The sequence below is a fragment of the Nelumbo lutea genome, chromosome 1 (genome assembly GCF_056320005.1).
Source record: "Nelumbo lutea isolate HS-2025 chromosome 1, American lotus-T2T, whole genome shotgun sequence".
Taxonomy (NCBI): Eukaryota; Viridiplantae; Streptophyta; class Magnoliopsida; order Proteales; family Nelumbonaceae; genus Nelumbo; species Nelumbo lutea.
Genome location: NC_142684.1, coordinates 19102432 through 19122007, shown reverse-complemented (window position 1 = coordinate 19122007; position 19576 = coordinate 19102432). Strand labels below are relative to the sequence as shown.

Genomic DNA, 19576 nt, shown 5'->3' with positions numbered 1-19576 from the left:
ACTGTGCACCAATGGTTTCTATGCTGACAGAGTGCCTCAACACCTATAGATTATTATAATCCCAATCCCCAAGCATCCAAACTTGTAGCTGATCTCCAACACAGAAGGTGCAGTAGATATGCCCTCCAGAAGCTCCTAAAATAAATCTAGGATTTCCTCCAAGCCTGTTGGGGAAGATACACTACAGTAATAGAAATGAGTGTGAAAAGCAATTCTAGGATATATAGAAAGAAACTTTCTCCTAAGTTTGTGTTAAAATGGGTTTGTCAACAATAATGACAACAGATAAACTAAAATACAAATAGAAATCACCACACAATAGCACATCAGAATTTTTATGTAGAAAACCCCAAAACTAGGGAAAAACTATGGGACCTTTGGTCTGTAAAAATCTTTCACTAATTCAGAAATTAATGGGTACAACAATCCTCTCTAGTTGCAACTAGAGGCTTACAAACATCAAGAAAATAATCCTTGGCTCACAAGTACAACATTAACATCACCAAATGTAAGGTGGATTCAACAAAAACAAAGGTTTGGATCTCACCAAGTTGCTGAAAATATGAAACTAAGAAGAAGAAAGGGAGAAACAATCAATTTGAAATGGAGTGAGATTCTTGATTCTTTGAACAACACTTAATCAAATCAAGAATTGACTTGAAAACACATCCGAGCTTGGCCTTGAATAAATAGAAATCAGCTCTTTCTACTCTTCTTCACAAAAACTCAAAACCTAGAAAACCCTCAGTTCCCTCTCTGTTTTTCTTCTCTCTTTCTCACTTCAATGGTTATGAAATGGAAGCACACACAAATAAAAAAAGGTGGGAGCCTTTTTGGCTTCCACGATAGGACTCCTTTTTGGGAGCATGAAAAGGTGGAGTGGGCGACCCACACCCAACAAAACCCCATCAAAAGATGTCTAGGGTGCAGTGCTCTCCACCCTTCAGGTGTCCAGATGAACCCTATAAATCCATCCTTGAGAGATCAAACTACACAATGAGGAATGGGCGAGCTACCATATACAAAGCTTCATTCATATAAAAAAGTTTGATCATGTAAAAATTACCAATGGGCTCATGGAAGGGAGAACTCAAACTCCACCCATCTACCTATCTCAATAGAGAAGATTTCCAGCCTCACTGTTGGTAGTTCTATGTAATTCTGTAACACGTGAATGACCTTGTAATGAGGTGACACTCTTAGTTCAAAAGCCAATGCGGTGGTAATGGTGGAGAGCTTGGGGCTTGGAGGATTTGGTAGAGCCACCCATTTAGCAGTGATCAGGTTACAAACATAATATGTTGCCTAGAGGTGAGAAGAGAAGTATAGGGATTTCATGTTGAGACAAAGAAACAACCCGTTGCAGCAGTTGAGAAGATTAATATTAGAATGGTGCAAGAAATTGAGGGTCCAACTATTGATTTCAATACTCAAAGCAGCAATTTGTTTTTCTTCGGAAAGAGAAACATATTCCAAGGATCTGATTAGAGAATATGCATGTAGGTGATCATTGGTTCAGATTTGTTGAAGGTGTAGAAGAAGAGATCGACCATCTTTGTAGGAAGAATTGTTTGACAAGGAGAAGAGGAGATTAAACGACACCATGCTATCGATACAGACTTACATCTGGCAAGAGATTTGATGGGAAACTTAGAGAAGATTTTGATCGATAAGTCATCGCATAAAGCTGTATAATCAGCTCTATATTGCTCCTGCCGCTTGTTTGAATAAGCCATGGAACTTTAGTCTGGGGTGAGCATTCGGTTTTTTTAGTTCTGAACGAAAAAAAATAAAACGGAATTTTAAAAACAAATTTAACAAGATGGTAAACCAAATCGAAACCAAAACATGTGAAAATCGATCAAATTGAATCAAAACTTTTTTTAGGTTATTTTGGATATTTCGGTTAAAACCAAAATTATTTAACCTACTACCTGAGGCTCATTTCACCAATACTTGATATTTCGAATATTTCGGTTAAAACATGATTGAGTTTCTTTCCAACCGAACAACTCATAGAACTACCAAAGGGATTGCAGACTAAAAGAATCTCCATTTCCTATCCATACAACCATGCTGCCATACCAACAAACTTCCAAGTTCCATTTCTATTATTGCATAGGAGGGGTTGAACAGAGGATGTACACAAATAACACAATACAGTGACTGATCAAAAACATGTATACCGGTTACTCAGTAGGTCAATATATTTATGTATGTATTTAAGAATTAAGATTAAATAAGCTAAAAATAAATTTCTGATTTTTGACTTCTAGCCTTTTGTGTTCTATCAAAAACAAAGGAGAAGAAGAAGATACCTATAACTTTAAGGCTGCAACTGGAAGTGAACGCTTGAACTTGAAGGCCCTGAACGAATAGTAACTCTTTATCTCTCTTAAACTAAAACTTAGTCTTACTTAAAAATCATAATAGAATGAGCCATGAGGACTAGAGGAAGATGCAAGATGGTTCTACAGAATAAAAGGAGCTAAGACTAAGAGAATTGGAGGAAGATGCAAGACGCACTCACGTCTTAGGGTCTCAAAGACTTAGCCTCTTAGGTCTCATGCAGAAGCATAGCAGACGCAGGCGGCAGCTGCGACACTCGGCAATCGATAGGACAGGAGGATTGACCGATTGAGGAAGACACCCTCACTCAGCAGCAGTAGACCAGCCTATTCATATTCTAAATTTCCAATAGCCAATACAATCTACAGAGATTAGAGATAGAGAGATTGATTAAGGAAGACACCCGCCAATCGTTTACTTGTCTTTTGAGTTTTGCTTCTTTTAGAAATTTGGCAAATACGATATGAAATACGGACCACAATTGTTTTGTACTCGCAAGTCCCATCTAATGAAAATGAAATAATGATCCAATGCTCATAATATATTAATATAAAATTATAAATTATGATATAAATAATATTAAAAATATATAATTATAAAATTAAATTGATTTTTTCAGTTAACTAATTCATCAACTATGAAAACCGAAACCTGAAGTATAAAATAACCGAATAACAAAACTGAACTCGACTGAAAAACCGATTAGACAGAATCAATTAAACCAAAACCAAAATTTTGATTTGATTTTTCGGTTTTAACCAAATTATGCTCACCCCTAGTCTCTACTCCTTAATTTAATAGAAATCAATCACGACTAGAACAAGCGAGATTGATCTCCATGAGAGGCAAACAAAGATACTCGCTTCATCATGAATCGAACTCAAAACCTGAAAAATCCACATATTGATTCCAAAGATAGATTGACTCGGAGATGATGAAAGCAATATGAGATTGTTGAAGCGCTGCTGCAGTTTCTGCCATATATCTTGCAAGCACCCTCAGCCCATGCCCCTCGGTTCTCCCCCTCTTTAAATAGTTTTCCCATTTCTCTCGATAAGATTTCTTTCATAGTTTTCTTCCCAAAATGTTGTAATTTATCGCGATGTGTTTTTTATTAAGAACATTTATTGCGATAAATGTTGATATCTCGCAATACCTCCCCGCGATATATGTAATTTTTAAGTCCCGCTTCCAAAATTTCGAGTTCACATCAGGAGTGCCCCACAGTGCCTCACAATATACTTCAACCTTGTATGAGATCGGATCTATTCCTCACACCGGGCGCCTCACACACACATCCTATCATGTATTGGGAACATCTCCCATGAATATTAATGGGAGCAGTGGATGTGCATGTGAGACGCCTATTTGTGAGGAGCAGATCCCGTCTCATTGGGACATATCTTAATGACAATTATGAGAGATGTTTGTGAATGTGGGGCGCTGATGTAATCCTTAAATTTATTTTTCTACGTCTTCCCCTTCCCACTTCACTAACCAATCTTACCATGCTCTGCTTGGTCGACTATTTATCATGTGAGACCTAAAATTAGATAGAACATAGATTGGGAAAAGAGAGATTCATGGGTTAGAGGAATTCACATCTCCATCCCACGGCACATCCCCCAGAACTGATGATGTCATCATCGGGTTAGAGGCTCAATTATGATCAAATTGGAGATTGAATCGTGATGACATAATATATATTGTAAATACATAAATATTATATATAGTGGGAAAATATATGATATACTAAAGACATGATATCACAAGAGTTTTGTTTTGATCAAGCACCTCTGTGAATTTTGATCAATACCACCCTGATTTATCATCTCACTTATGATACCTTGATTAGCTTTGAGTTTTTTCCAATATATTGTCTTTTCGGTATTATAGTTAAATATTTTACAAATGTTTTTGTATTTGACTATAATGTGTAAATAGTTAAAACTTTAATTTTTAAAGTAAATGATTATGACTCAAGCCTCTTAATTTACATTTATTTAAAAAAAACATATACATTAAAGAATTATGGATTAATGACAATAAGATGACAGAGAGAAGGTTATGGGTTCAATCTTGCCATTAACATTTTAAAACTCCCATTCATTTGCTGAATAGGCGGTTTTATAAAACAGAACCGGTTCATTAATTTCCCAGTTAAATCGGCCGATCAGTGGTTTTGATCGATTTTGTTTATGAATTACAGTTCTTAGCATGTGACTGAACCGGTCAAGGCCCCTGATTACGGTTCAACCGGTTCGATCGGTCCGTTCCGATTTTCTAAACAGCGGACTCCTGACAAGTCTGTTGCCTCTATTCGACTATAAATACCGGGGTTGGTCCAACTTCAAACGGAAAATCAATTTCAGCGCCATTTTTGTCTTCTCGTTTGGTCGTTGAGAACTTCAGTATCAGAGGATCGGCCAACGTTTTACTTGCTGTCGCGATTTCTCTTCTCATATCACGCCAATACCAGGCGAGTTTCTTCGATTCACGGCTGCAAAATTTTCTCAACTCTCTCACTCTCCTTGGAGAAAATTTACTTTGGTATGTTGATATTTTCACTCATCTTGCTTAGTTTTGAACTAATCTGTGGATCTTCTAAGTTTGGAATGCTTCAGTAGCGAAAATAAAAGAAGATTTTAGCTATAGAACTATAAATACTGTCTTTGAGATATAATTTTTTTTTTTCTTTCTTCTTCTTTTTGTTAATTTTGGGTTTCAATCCCTTTCTGCTGTTACTTCGTAGATCTGTTGGAATTTGAATGGTTTCTGGTGAATTCTCTCGCATCTTCTATAATCTGTTTGCATTCTTGAATCATTTTGATATGAACGATCTTTCTAGTTCTCCGTGGAGTTTGAACGAATTTCAATTGGATTTTCTCAGTACTGAACGAAGCAATGTTGCTTTGAGTCACAAACATATAAAATATCGTCAGCAAATATTCTTGTTGATCTTTTATTGTTCTGCAAATTCTTCGTACTTCTTGATTTTTGTTATTTTCTCATTTGTGTATGGATAGGCAAGTTTCTGAGATTGCTAACTGTAATCTCCTTAAAAACTGAAATTCTCTATTAGGGAAAAGCTTCATGTTGCATTGCTTCTTATTTCTTCTCATCGTGTCTTCTAACCATATTTCTGCACCATTCAACAACATAGAGATGGAATCATTTCAGAGGGATCTCTACGAGGCAATTAGATACTCTATCAATCATATAATTGCAGATATATGGTAAACCTGGTATTAGTTTTATCATTTAAGTGAGAAGTGCAGGATTTTGTAAAATAATGAATTTTATTATCCCTCATTCTTAGTCATATGCCCTGCTTCAAATGAGTGTAGTGGTGTCTAATTTGGTTTCAGGTGTGTCATGCCAAAATATATTTCCCTCCCAAATATTGTTGTCATTCAAACTTGATAATCTCCTTTTCTTGTGCTGGAGTATCAACTACAACTTCCCTGCTATGACAATGAAGCATTTATAAGTAGTATAAAGTTTGGCAGTTTATGATACGTAACTTAGGAGAACTCACCCCTAAAAGCTAGCTGTTAGAGGGAGGGAACCCAAGCACATATATACCCCACAACAGCATCCCATTCTACTAATGTAAGATACCTCACATTAGCATCCCATACTACCAACATGGGACAAATGAATTGTAACATCCCACCACGCTTCCGCAGTCCCGGCACCCACACGGGCTGGCTTTGCACTAGTCCACCTAGTCCCGGCCGAACACTGCAATACCAACGTCACCACCTGTGCTGCACGATTGCAACTGGGAGGCATAGTGTAGGCTCTGATACCATTTGATACGTAACTTAGGAGAACTCACCCCTAAAAGCTAGCTGTTAGAGGGAGGGAACCCAAGCACATATATATCCCACAACAGCATCCCATTCTACTGATGTGTGATACCTTACATTAGCATCCCATACTACCAACATGGGACAAATGAATCGTAACATCCCACCACGCAGGTTGGCTTTGCACTAGTCCACCTAGTCCCGGCCGAACACTGCAATACTGAAATCACCACCTGCGCCGCACGATTGCAATTGGGAGGCATAGTGTAGGCTATACCATTCGATACGTAACTTAGGAGAACTCACCCCTAAAAGCTAGCTGTTAGAGGGAGGGAACCCAAGCACATATATACCCCACAACAGCATCCCATTCTACCGATGTGGGATACCTCACATTAGCATCCCATACTACCAACATGGGACAAATGAATCATAACAGTTTATCAGTCCGGGAAAGTCTAGTTTTCTACTGTAAAGATGAAAAATAAATAAGATCTAAAAGCATTACTAAGTTTTTGAGTATTTGAAATATATGTTCCGTTGGTCTTGCTCCAGAATTCCCTCTCCTTCCTCCTAAAGATGGTAGCTTTAGAAACGCACATCTTGAAGGTTTTACAAATGACATATTTCATTTGTTTCTCTCATGTATTCTATTTCTGAAGCCTGTTGAATATTCTTATATAGTTTTTTTTCCTAAAGTAAATCTCAGAATCTATTAATCATGGTTAAATATATTGCCAAAATCATGACAACAGATGTATCTGTATTTGAATCAAAAGAAAGACTACATTGTTTTATCAGATAGTGATAATGATACTACATTGCACTTGCAGATAATGTATCTGTTTTATAGATGAAGTAGCTATCCAGATCAGTGGCATCAGATGGAGTGTTGTTCCTTATGAGTCATCTGAGACTGTCTTAGATTACTCTCAGTTAGGGCTGCAAGTCGGGTTGCTCGACTTGAAGAGTTTCAATTGCATTGGGCTCAGCCTAGGGTTTGGGCCCATTGGAAATTTAACAAATTGCAAACCCAACCCGACGATCCCAACCCTAGTTGCACCGCTAGAGTTAGTGGATCTGATCATTGTTCATGTACCGTGCATCTTTCTTTTCTTTACCTCTAGTTTATTTCCCCAGACAGATTTTCTAGTTTTGACATATAGATAGATATTATTATTTCCAAAATAGCCCCATTACTTGATATTCTTATATGGATGCAATAGTCAAGCTAAGATCAATCTATACAGGTTTACATGGTGGAATCACAAAAGGGAGTTGCTTCAACTGCTGATTCACAAAAGAAGAGTTCATTGCTAGGTATGCTTTTCATGAATTTTTGGTTCATGATCTTTGATTTAGTAAGAAGAAACAATTCCATGTTTCCGTTTTCTTGCATAGAAATTCAGTATCTGTAGACAAATTGATGAGGAGGGAGTGTGCGCATCTCTATTTCTTGCTGACATTACTAGCTTTGAGGAAGTTGTCACTGTTATATATATATATATAGTAATTCACCAAAGAGATTATGTGTTTGAATGCATATTGATTCTTTCAATTCTCACTTAAATTTAAGCATTTGGATACCACAACAACAATGGTTATAAAGCCTTTTCACCTTTTAATTTCAAAAAGTGAACCATGTAGTGGGATATTCATTATCTGGCTGAAACAGATGAGGATCTTGGAAAGGATTTCCTCAGCTCCTGGAAATCAATTTCTGTGGCAGAGAATGATGGGATGGATTTTAGTTGTGAAACAGCTTCCAAAGGCAAGAAAAAAAGCTTCAACTTTGATAAACTGTAAGTTTCTCAAAACTTTGTACAGATAAAAGTTCTTTTCTATAACTGGATGGCTAAGGATTTAACCCTCCATGAATAAAATATGATTTAAAAGAAATTTATCATTTATAATATTTTGCTATATCTTTTAGAAGATAGGAGAGGGTGGGCCTTGGCACAATGGTTGGTTGGGTTTCTCCATTGTGACCTAGGTGATCAGGTTCTAATCTTGGAAACAGCCTCTCTGTATGTGCAGGGGTAAGGTGGAATGCATATGTCCCTCCCCAGACCCCACATTGATGGGTGTCTTATGCACTGGGCTGCGCTTTTAGAAGATAGGAACTTTGTCCCACTTCATGATCAAATCATATTTATATCCATTTAATGATCTAAAATGACCATTACCCAGTGTTTGTCCCAATGATCCGGGGTTTTGGGAGGGGTGGACTGGATACAGATCTAACCTTTGCCCTTTTTTTGCACAATGTGGCCACCATCAGACTCAAACCTGTGTTCTCATCCTTTTCAGCTCGATATTTTACCACTGCACTACCTGTGGCCATTTAGCAAATGAATAACTCAAACTTCATGGACAGTTTCTTCTGTTTCCCCCTTTTTCTCTGCACTTCCACATGAATAAAAGTAAAGCATGTTCTTTTTGAATCCTCGATCAAATGCTCCTGGATAGGAATAACTATTCTACCATCTTGTGGATATTTACATAAATGTAAAAGAAAAAATACACTGTTCTGTATTATACTGAATAATCATTCTTTTCCCAGGGACATGGATTTTGCTCTTGATGGAGATTTTAGCAAAATATCATCCTTCAAAGTAGATATGCCAGATCTGGACTTCTCCAGTCCAGCCAAGAAGAATGAGAAGCCAAAGGAAGGATCTAGTAATGAATTTGTTGATGGAAAACACAAAGCGAAACAAGATTGTTTTGCCTTCACTTTTGATTTTAATGAGTATGTATGTTATGTTTTTTGCACGGACTATGGAAATTTCTATATTCCATACAGTTAGTACACTAATTTGAAGTTAATACAAGTATAAGAAGTCAGTGAATATGTAAAGTGAAATTTTATTGATTAACAAGCACATTTTTTACTGGATGTTTTTGTCTGAGACTCAGGTTGGACAATTTTGATCTGGATTCCACCTTAATGAGAAGGGAAAAGAAATTTGATAAATGCAGAGATGATAAGGGATCTGATTCTTCATTTAGTCATGAGAAGAATCAAGTTTCTGGAAGCAACTCTGTTTCAAGTACTGATTTTTCTGAAAAAATTGATGCCAATAATAAGTTACAATCTGAGAAGGCAACCATTTCAAAATTCGAGACACTGGTTGAGGATCTTGTAACTAGTGCTGCTCCTTCCACCTGTGTAAACTTTGGAAATCTAAATATGTCATGTGGTGTAGAAATTTCATCAGAGAAAAACACAACCATTAATGCACAAGATACAGATCAACATAGCCAGCAATCAGAAAGGACGAGCACCAAGGAACCAGATGCTCAAACTATACAAAATTCATCTTTCCGTTCTGTCTCTGCTGAGGGTTCAATAGAGGAGAACGTTGCAGAAGCACAGGCTGAGGTTTGTTCCTCAGATCTGGAAGTAAATAATAATCCATGTGGGGATCAAGATGGTAGTTTCAAACTGGTCACCAGATCAGAACCTAACCTTGTAAGTTCATATAAGCCATTACCTGCAATACAAAGCACAGGCATGGAGAGAACTGCCACTAATTTTGGGAAAAAACTGGAGGTAGAGGAACATGTTACCTTGGGAAGTAAATCTATGGATGAAATAGTCGAAGGTGAGTTAGATATCGGAATTTCTTCTATTACAAGCCTCTCACAGAAGATGTTGCCTGACAAAGTTATAAGAGACAACAAAAACTCAGTTTCTCAATTTCATCTGGCCCCAGTTCAGATGTAAGCTGAAGTCACAAATTTGTGATTATGTTATCTTTTACTGCAATATTTTTTCCATTTATTTACAATTTTAAATAAGATTTTCTTAGACAATTCAGTGAAAAAACCTGAATGTTTCTGTCTGTAAATGCTGTTATGATGTATTAACCAATAGAAAGTTGTGTTCACACCTAGGAAAGATCTGACTATACACAATGATATTAATTATAAACAGAAAGTGAAAAATAAGTCTAACATTTATAGTGAGTAATGTTTAAATTGTATTGAGAAAGCTATTGCCATTGGTCATAGCATGTCTGGTCAAGTATTGTGTAATTGTTTTCATTTTCACTTGATACAGTGAACCCAGGGTTGATAAGTCCATGCAAATGAAAGAACAAGGAAGTAGTAGTATTGACTTGAAGGTTTTCAACAGATCAGTGGAAATTGAATCTCAGTTGCATTCAAAACAAACAAAATTTGTTCCACTCAGTGACAACAAAATGGGAACTGAGTGTCATGGTCCTATTGGAAGGTGGTTTTCTGTTTTTCTCTGCTAGAACCATTGTTATTGTTAGGGTTCAAACGATTCATCTTCTCCTATGTCTATTCTGCAGGCAGGAATTTAATTCCAATGATGCACAACTTGGGAATCAAATTGTTGCCACTTCAAAGTCACATGACGTAACTCTAACAAAAGTGATACCTATTATACAGGAAAGTGAAAAGCATGATAAAGATCCCAATGCATCCAAGTAAGGCATCTATACTGGGAGGTGTTGATTTGACATGTTTATGGGATTGATTTGGATGCATTCTGTTGGCACACTCCTAGTGAAAAGACAAACAATATCTCTGCATATAATGATAAAAGTTAATATATAAGGATAATTTGCCTTTCAAGATAAATGTACTTCTTGAATAACAATTAGGTGTTGTCCCCCATTAATATATACTCTACCAAACCTTTAGTAGCATGGGATTGCAATAACTCACTAACTAGGGGTGAGCATGGTTTATTCGGTTAAAAACCGAACCGAATAAAACGAAAATTTTAAAACCGAAATAACTGAACCAAAATTTTTGGTTCAGTGTTCGGTTATTTCGGTTAAAAACCGAATTTAATTAATATATATAATATTATATATTATAACCTATAATATATATATATATATATATATATATATATATATATTACAATATATATTATGAAATTGAATTTCACTATAATACATTATATATAATATATTAATATATAAATATATAGCATATTATATATTAAATGTTATATATTATATATTACATATTATATAATAAATTTTAGTTAATTCGGATTAACCAAATTTCTAAATCTGAAAACCAAAACCGAAAACCGAAATTCCTAAAAATCAAATTACCCAAAACCGAAAAACCGAATTGAAAAAACCGAAACTGAAATTTTCGGTTTGGTATTTTGGTTTTAACCGAACAATGCTCACCCCTATCACTAATAATGTCATTCCAGAATCATTACAGTTTATGGGCTCGATGTTTGGAAGGTGTGTTAAATGAGAAACAAAGAAGATATTTTAGCTTCCAATTAATCAGTTGTGAAGATTGTGACCATGATCAGAGACCACTACCCTTAAGGATAAATACATAGTCAATATGAGCAAGATGTCCAGGTCTCAGTATGTGTTTTTTGTCATATGAAAGCTAGTTATTGCCTGGGCCCTGAGGATGCAATTGCCTAGTTACCCATAAATGAGGTATTTTTGTAGTTCTATTAAGGTTTTGTGCACATAATTGAGATCAGTACATAAAATTACCTTATAACCAATGACTTTTTAAGGCCTACTATGTTTATTAGGAGTCTTGACTAGGCAAGTCTTTAGTCTAGTGCTTGGCCTAGGCAATGTTCTAAACTATGTTACATATAACAATCGTCAGGACCCAAAAGTGACTTTACTGTTTCATAGAAAACCCTTAATTGATTTGGGTCTTGACATATAAACCTTGGTTTTAAGTGCTTGTTTTAGCTTTTCATGAAGTTTCCTTTAATGGCTGAATAGGAAGCCTAACATATTTTCTTCCCAAGTTCCATGAGAAAATTTCTCTGCATTATTCAATTTTATTTGGACTAAAATAAAAATTTGAACCATAGGGTTTCCATTGTTCTATCTCTCTATAAAGGAATATATTTCTGTTCCCTTTTTCCTTTTTTCTTGTTTTCAAAAAAAGTAGTCTATCTACTATCTGTTCTGGATTTTTCATGAATATGATAAATAGTAGATATGTACATATTTGAAATGAGTTGCATTAACCTGGAATGAGTTCTTTGCAGTTCCCAAATTCATCAAGCCAGCATCCCCGAACCAGCACCTAAATCTAGCATTCTGAAGTCTATCGATCCTAAACTTCTAATTTCAAAGGAACCTGTTAGAAACTCAAAATTTATTCCTGTAGAACGGAATAGACTTTCTCCTATGAAATTTGGTAAGACAACATCAGATATCACTTCCTCGAAGTTGAAGGTTTTAAGGTATAACACTTATTCCATGTTTTCTTTTTAACTTCCCTTGTTTTTCTAAATATTTTATCAGTGAGAAAAGATTTGATGAGTGACTGAACTTCTTAAAATAGGAATATGACAACAAAAAATGATCTATCCATTTCTACACCCCAAAAAGAAATTAAAGCATTAAAGCACTCACAAGAAAGCATTGAACTTCAAGCAAAAGCAGCAGTGAAGGCAGCCCAATCTATTGGCTCAGAGAAACAAACCCTGTTAAGTGCATCTTTGAAGCGGAAAGCAATTGAGGTCCGTACTCAAATACTCTCTCTTTCTCTACTGTAAGGTTGACTATAGAAAATTTTCTAAGAAGTCATATTAAAAGAAGTTACAGATTATATTACACTCTTTTGTTTCTTCCTGAAAACTGCTGTAATACTTCATAAATAGTTTGTCTTAATCTATACTCTTATAAAACATTCCTCAAAATTTTGCAGGCATCAAATGCAGATCCAGTAAACTTATATCCATTAAAGCGTATGACAGAATCACCTGGAGAAATCAGGTTCTTTAATACCATTGAATATTTATGGAGGTTAAATTACATTTCTGCATTATTTCCTGTAACAAAAATTTTCTCTTGAAATTTGCAGAAGACATCTGAAAGCTTCCCAAAAGGATGATGAAAAACCAGTAATTGTCAAAAGAAACATGCATATATTCATGACTGCAGATATAATGCTTCTATCACAGGAAACTTCCAAGGCTGAATTTTGATACAAAATAATTGTTACCTGTCTTATTGTCTGCTTTTTCCTAGATTGGCAAAACTGAGAATCTGGTCAATAGTTGTACCAAGGATATTTCCTATAATCACCTCAATTCTACAATTGATGTTTGCCAAGAAGCATGCTTGACAGAACTAATTCCTGTTGTACTGGAGAATGATGGAAATGTTGAAAAGGCTGAAGCCTGCACAAAGGAGCTTGAAGATGTAAGTGAACTATGGATTCTATTGGTCTAAAATTTTAACTAGATCAGTTCATTGAAAAGTTTATTCTTTGAGTTGAATATTACACGAGATCATCTTTTGTTGATTTAATCTCATCTCTGGCTTACGGAAAAAGTCAACTGATATTCTTACAGAATCTGGTTATCCTATTTTATCAACTCAAACGTCCAAATAAGTATCCCTTCGTTTCCCCTCATAAGTTTCATGTGGCTTTTATCGACCTAATGTTCATGACATATCTAAATCTGCTACTAAGTCCGTGTTTCCTTAAACCTTCTCTCAACGTATATTGTCCATTGTTTTCTCAGTGCCCACTCTGCTCTATTTCATGTTTATGCTCTTCCTTCAACAACATACATCATTTGGTGGAGCAGCATATCTGAAATCTACCCAATGGCATGTAGAGACTCTTCATCAAAAAACTAAAACAATTGTTCTACCTAGCTGCATGAAGATAAACAATATATACTATGGTTAGATAGAAGTGGAAGAGTGTCCAAGAGACAAATTATCACAGGGATACATAAGTAGGAACACCTCCAATTATTGACTTAATAATCTGGCCGGTTTAAGGAAATTTCTCATTGTTTTCTCTAAGTAAATTAAACTTTTCAACCCCTAGAAGTCTAGATTCTCAAAAGTGTTGAAGTTGTATTTTTCCCCTCATGCTTCTTTCTTTGTTCAATGAGCAGCATCAAGACCTGATCTACTTTTCTCTGTAGTTAAAATGGGAGCAATGGTTGCTTCAACAGAACATATTTTCAATATGGAAATCAAGTGGGATATGTGAAAAACATGTGAATCTGATGTGGTAATATTGCTGCACCGTGTTTGCTTCAATATTAGCAATGATCAAGAAATATACTGTGAACCTGAGATATTCAATCGGGAATATCAAATTATGAGCTTCCTAGAAAAATATATTATTTCCTTCTATACTATTTTGACTATGAGTAAGTTATACTCCTTGCTCATTGCAATTAGATGGACCAGATTATATGATAACCAGTATTTATTAGTGTGTTGTCAGCTGCTCAGGCAATTGGCACATGAAACCAGTCCTTTTTTGAATAAAATTTCTGGAGGCAAAATAATTCTTTCCCCTATATCATCTTGGCATTTCTCAAGATCCTGTGAGAAAACAATGGTGTGTGTTCAATAATTTACTTGAATTGGTTAGTTCTCCCTTATTTATTTTTATTTTTATTAATTCAGAGAAAGCTGCTGATCTGGGAAATCCAATTCTTGTTTTCACATTAATGAGAAACCGACTTATCATTCTGGTTAAGTGCTTGTCCTTTTAGTCAAGTATTATTCTTGGAGGTTCTAAGCCACTTTTCAATATTAGTAACATGGTTCTTTGATTTCAGGCATGTATTTGTATTCTAAGAAACTTGGCTTCAGCATTAACATTTTCTTTGTTATTTCAACTGCTTATTTCTACATTGATGGCAAAAAATTGATCCACCATATGTACTTAGCTTCAGTTTATTGGTAATTAGCTTTGTTCATCTTCATAGACAGTGGCAGTCCGTTTATCTTTTCATTGCCCTGATCAATCTAGAACCAACTTCCATATTATAACTGTGAGCATCATTTTAATATTTATGCATAATATTAGTTTCTTTATCCATGCTTGTGTTGTACTAAATTGCTTGTAACTTGTAAGGCATAATTATGCAGACTGATATCTCCTTATTAGTAGAATGACTGAAAATAAAGAAGAAAAATTGGTTGCAAGCAAGAAAGAAAGATATTAGTTTTCTTGGCCTTTATCTTTTTCTATTGATAAATCTTAAAATTGATTGATTTCATTCCTGCAGATCTGCAGGATGCTAAAAAAGAAACATGAGGAAGCAAAGGAGTTACTAGTCCGAGCTCTTGTAAACAACAATAATCTTTTGATGTTGAACCATCCCATCTATGATGAGAAAATATCCTTTCATTTATATACTTATTCTTCTTTTGGTATCATTTTCACCTAATTTTTCTGTCAATCAGAAATTGAACTTGTATCTCCTTTCATATTCTATACATCCATATGATTCAGAGGTTTTTAGCTCGCATGATGACTAGGAAACTTCAAAGTTGATCTGCCGATGCAACAGTGCAAACACGTACAAATTCCTTGCATTTTATGCTCAAGTTAGAAGTTACATGCCTATTTGAACCATGTTCCTTCACATATTCATTTTCATGCATTTGTAGTTTGCCTTTCTATAGGTCTATGATTTGATGTACTGAAGAAATTGCAGGAAACAGTTATAAGTTTTCTGCCCTGTTATAATTTGGGCATTGGGGTCCAATTTCCTATTTCAAGAAATTAAGGAACTTTGTATTGGTCTAAAACACTTTTCTTTTTCAATGGTAACTGAGTTTTTAATGGTTGTATCCATGATATGAACAGATTCATACACATTTACTTATTCTTCTTTCCCCATCATTTCTGCTCAAATTTGCAATATTGATGAAACTAGAATACCGTGTATTCTACCATGAACAACTTGGTTCTGGGTTCTGTTAACATGAACAAAAATATACACTGGAAATACTTGATTGGTATTCTTTGGCCTTGTAAAGAATACCGTGTATACTAGCTGCATGAAGCAACATACGCCTATTAACTTCAAAGTATTAATAAGGTTTTATAAATGACCTTTGTTATACAACATTACTAGAAAAGATGATTTATTTTTTATATAAAACTTCCACCTCAGACTCAAAAATGATCTGCTTTTCTCAAATTGGTAATGCCACTACCCTTGTCAACGAAGTTATTGATCATAATAGGAAAGTATGGGTAGAAAGAAAAGTCAAAAGCTTAGTGAACTCAAATGATTGAAATAAAATTAAATCAATTTTTATCCCGCACAAAGATACTGAAGACAAAATGATTTGGGCTTTCAACACTAATGGTAATTTCTCTTTAAAGTCTGCCTATAAATTAAAATGCAAAATGAACATTGATAGAGACAATGAGGTGAAGTGGGCGCTTCTGGTTTGGGATCTGGAATGTCCTCCGAAATTGAAGGTCTTTCTCCTTTTGCTTAAGAATAGTCTCCCTTCTAAATGTTTACTTAGAGATAGGGGTTGCTCTATCAATCCGGACTGTTGCTTTTGCGGTATAGAAGAGGATAATACCCATAAGTGTGAGATTTCAAAGGAGATTTGGTCGATTGTTAGTCATAATATTGAAGGCCCCAAAGAGGTGGATTCAAATCTTCTAGATTGGTGGGTCAGAATTAGTAAAAATCCTCTTCGCAAAAAGGATAAAGTTTTAGAGAAAATTGTTCACATTCTCTGGCAAATCTGGAAGAACAAGAACAAGAAAGTATTTCAAAATAAATCAGACCACCCTCAGGCTATCCTTAATAGAGCTGTTGATTCTTGGATGGATTTCAACAATATTATTAAGGTTCAAAGAAGTTCAAAGAACGGACAATCATGAAAATTTATTTTGTGGTCCCATCAAAACAAATTTTGATGCTTCCTGCTCGGGAAATGGTTGGTGTTCGATCGTTGCAGTTGCTAGAAATCATTTTGGGAAGATTTTAGACTCCAAGGGCTATGTTTTGGGTGACTCTACGATCAATGCAGCTAAGGCTTGGGTTGCATGGGAAGCCTATAATTTAGCCCAAAACTTTAAGGATACTCCTGTTCTGTCATCATCAAAGGTGATTCGAGTCTGGTTATCTCATGCCTTAATAGTCAAACTGATCCCCCGTGGAGTATGAGGAACATCACCAAAGGTTGCGAAGATCTGAAGACTAGGTTGAATCGTGGAGTTCAATATAGGCATCTGTGCAGAGAGGCTAATCAAGTGGTGGACTGGATTGCAAAGGCTGCGGGCTCTTCCGGATGGATCTTTGGACTCATTTATTTGAGTGATTGTTAGGGACGTACTACTCCCACCTTGTGTAGCACCCTTTCCATCAAAAAACAAAAATGATCTGCTTTTCAAAACAAGAACTTCCAACTCATAAAAACTGTAGTTTTGCTGATGTGGAAGATGTTATTGTTTCGAAAGCCAACAGGGAAATCATGGGCCGTAATATCGTTCCTACTGTTCTGGGCCTGGGTGGACGCGGCCCGCGGGAGTCGGGAGTCGGGACTACTCCAGTCTGGTGACTCGTTGAAAGTCCTTGGCTCCAATGGTTTTCCTACACCTTCCCTCCTCTTGATTGCTGCGCGCGCGCGCGCGCGCGACCTTTTTGCGGTTTTCTAGGTATGTCTTAGGAGTATCTCAGAGAAGACTTACTCCCAAATTTCAAAGACCTGACCTCTGGCATTTGTTTCGTTTTTAAAATCAAAATTCCCCCCCTCGTGAGCATATCTTCATTCCCGCCCGCTCTTCCCTGGTTCCCTCTCTCCATTAATAGCTTTTCTTTCTGTTTGTGATTTCGAAAACCAGAATTGAGATTTTGAGAATTCTTCTCTTCTCCCTCCCTAAAATTAAAAATGAAAATCATAGGAAAAAACTTGAATTTCCCCTCCAAAAAGAAGCAAAATAACATCCATTACCCACCATTACATATATCTCTCCCTCCATCATCGTTTCACCATCTCTCCTGCTCTCTCTCTCTCTCTCTCTCTCGCTTTCCCCGGACAACGGCAATGGATGCCATCTCCCTCTGTGAGTACAACAACAAAGAGAACATCCCTCTTTTTTCTGCCAACCTGATTAGCTCAATCCATGCAGTCAAAAAGAGGAGGATCAGAAGGCCTCTCGAAGACATTACCCATCTCATCTACCCATCAGCTCGATGCAGTTCGGTTGCCGATGGTGATGTTCTTTTGCAGCCATGTTTGATTTGGATGGGGAAACCTCGTAAGAGGAAAACGAGTTATGGCCTTGATTCAATGAGGGCAGTTCGTTGGAGGTCTCTCAGGAAAGATTTTAGGTAGTTCGTGTCATCCTTCTTCACCTCCAATTGATCGATGAAGGAGCCTCTCGCTTATTTTCTTCATACTCTTTTCTGGTAGAGTAAGCGATGGAACTTGCTTGGTATGGCAACCCATAACCAATAAATGATACATTTCATTTATTTGATCCTTGTACATCTTTTAATAGATAAAGGGAATGAAAATTCAATGATCTCTCTCTCTCTCTCTCACTAATCCAAAATTTCAAATCAATTCCATTGTTCCATACTTCCATGGTATTACGAATCAACATTACTTGTAACAATTGGGTCTGACTGGGGTCTGTGTGCACTGCTATATGAGATCTATTTTCAGTCTGATACTCGAATGATACAGAGCATCAGTACATCAAGCCTGGATCAGTGCATGCTTATGCTTTCGGGTTTTATCTTACAAATTTCAGGATCCACATCGAGCTGGAAGCCTGGAACCTGATCACTCAAATGGATATGATTTTGAAATCCAAGATCCACGTGCAGTAAAAATGAGCCTAAACTGATAAAATAACTTGTAGCGTTAAGCTTAACATAGTAAGCATTAAGCTTAAGACCCTAGTTGGGTGCAGGTTCCAGTTTGGATGCTCAGGTGTCAAATTTTCCTCATCAACTTACGGTGTTCGTTCAGCACAACAGCAATTTCGAGGTTTTATCCAAGCTATATAAATCTGAACTAAAAGATATGATAAGGAAGGGTGTTTGAATTTTGGAAGAGAAAAAAAAAGCTTGGAAAGCATACCTTGAGATATACGACCTTGGAATCTCCTTTCCACCTCTGTTCTGCAAAATAGGAAGATTGGGTTTACAAATACCTCGATCTGAAAATACCTGTTGCCAGAAATGGGTTTACCTATACCTCTGTTTCTTCAAAATGCAGGAAGAATGGAAGAATGTCAAAACGACAACACAATAACAATGGCGACAAGTTCCGATTTCTTGTTTGTTTGATACCATCAAATCTGGTACCCAGGTGGCCTTTTGCCTTTGGTTGTAAACTTGTTTACGATCCTCTGCGAAATAGACCTTGGGCATACTTCAATGGTCCTAAGACAGAAGGAACAGATAGTAAGTTTTACTTGTTCCACTGAGCTTCTGTGCACTAATTCGGTAAAAGAACGACATCTCCTCATATTTTTGGAATACAGTGTACGGCTCCCAGTTGGGGCAGCTCCTTCGTGATGAGAAGAAAAAGGGTCTTCTGCTCCTGAATCCCTGAAATTAGCGGAGCTTCTCCATTCAGAAGAACTCTTGGAAGAAGTCGACCCAACTGTAAATGTATCCCCTAACA

At 36.3% G+C, this 19576-nt stretch overlaps 1 protein-coding gene and 2 long non-coding RNA genes across 3 annotated transcripts; 1 reads left to right on the top strand and 2 right to left on the bottom strand.

Annotated features, from left to right (window-relative positions):
• Positions 1-383: 383 nt before the first annotated feature.
• Positions 384-2703, bottom strand: LOC148873819 (uncharacterized). Its single transcript, XR_016105518.1, has 2 exons — positions 2531-2703; positions 384-2367 (listed from the first exon to the last, which is right to left on the bottom strand). It is a non-coding gene; the product is annotated as an uncharacterized LOC148873819 (long non-coding RNA).
• Positions 2704-4705: 2002 nt separating this feature from the next.
• Positions 4706-15593, top strand: LOC148873818 (uncharacterized protein At4g18490). Its single transcript, XM_088942178.1, has 14 exons — positions 4706-4899; positions 7412-7481; positions 7837-7963; positions 8725-8913; positions 9081-9887; positions 10228-10401; positions 10484-10621; positions 12190-12387; positions 12489-12666; positions 12855-12922; positions 13011-13050; positions 13178-13351; positions 15193-15305; positions 15407-15593. Exons 2-14 carry the CDS (start codon positions 7418-7420, stop codon positions 15459-15461), a joined length of 2325 nt encoding a protein of 774 aa, XP_088798304.1. The 5' UTR covers positions 4706-4899; positions 7412-7417; the 3' UTR covers positions 15462-15593.
• Positions 13206-19282, bottom strand: LOC148873817 (uncharacterized). The gene is made up of 3 exons (XR_016097475.1): positions 19145-19282; positions 19028-19068; positions 13206-13329 (listed from the first exon to the last, which is right to left on the bottom strand). It is a non-coding gene; the product is annotated as an uncharacterized LOC148873817 (long non-coding RNA).
• Between the last annotated feature and the right edge of the window lie 294 nt (positions 19283-19576).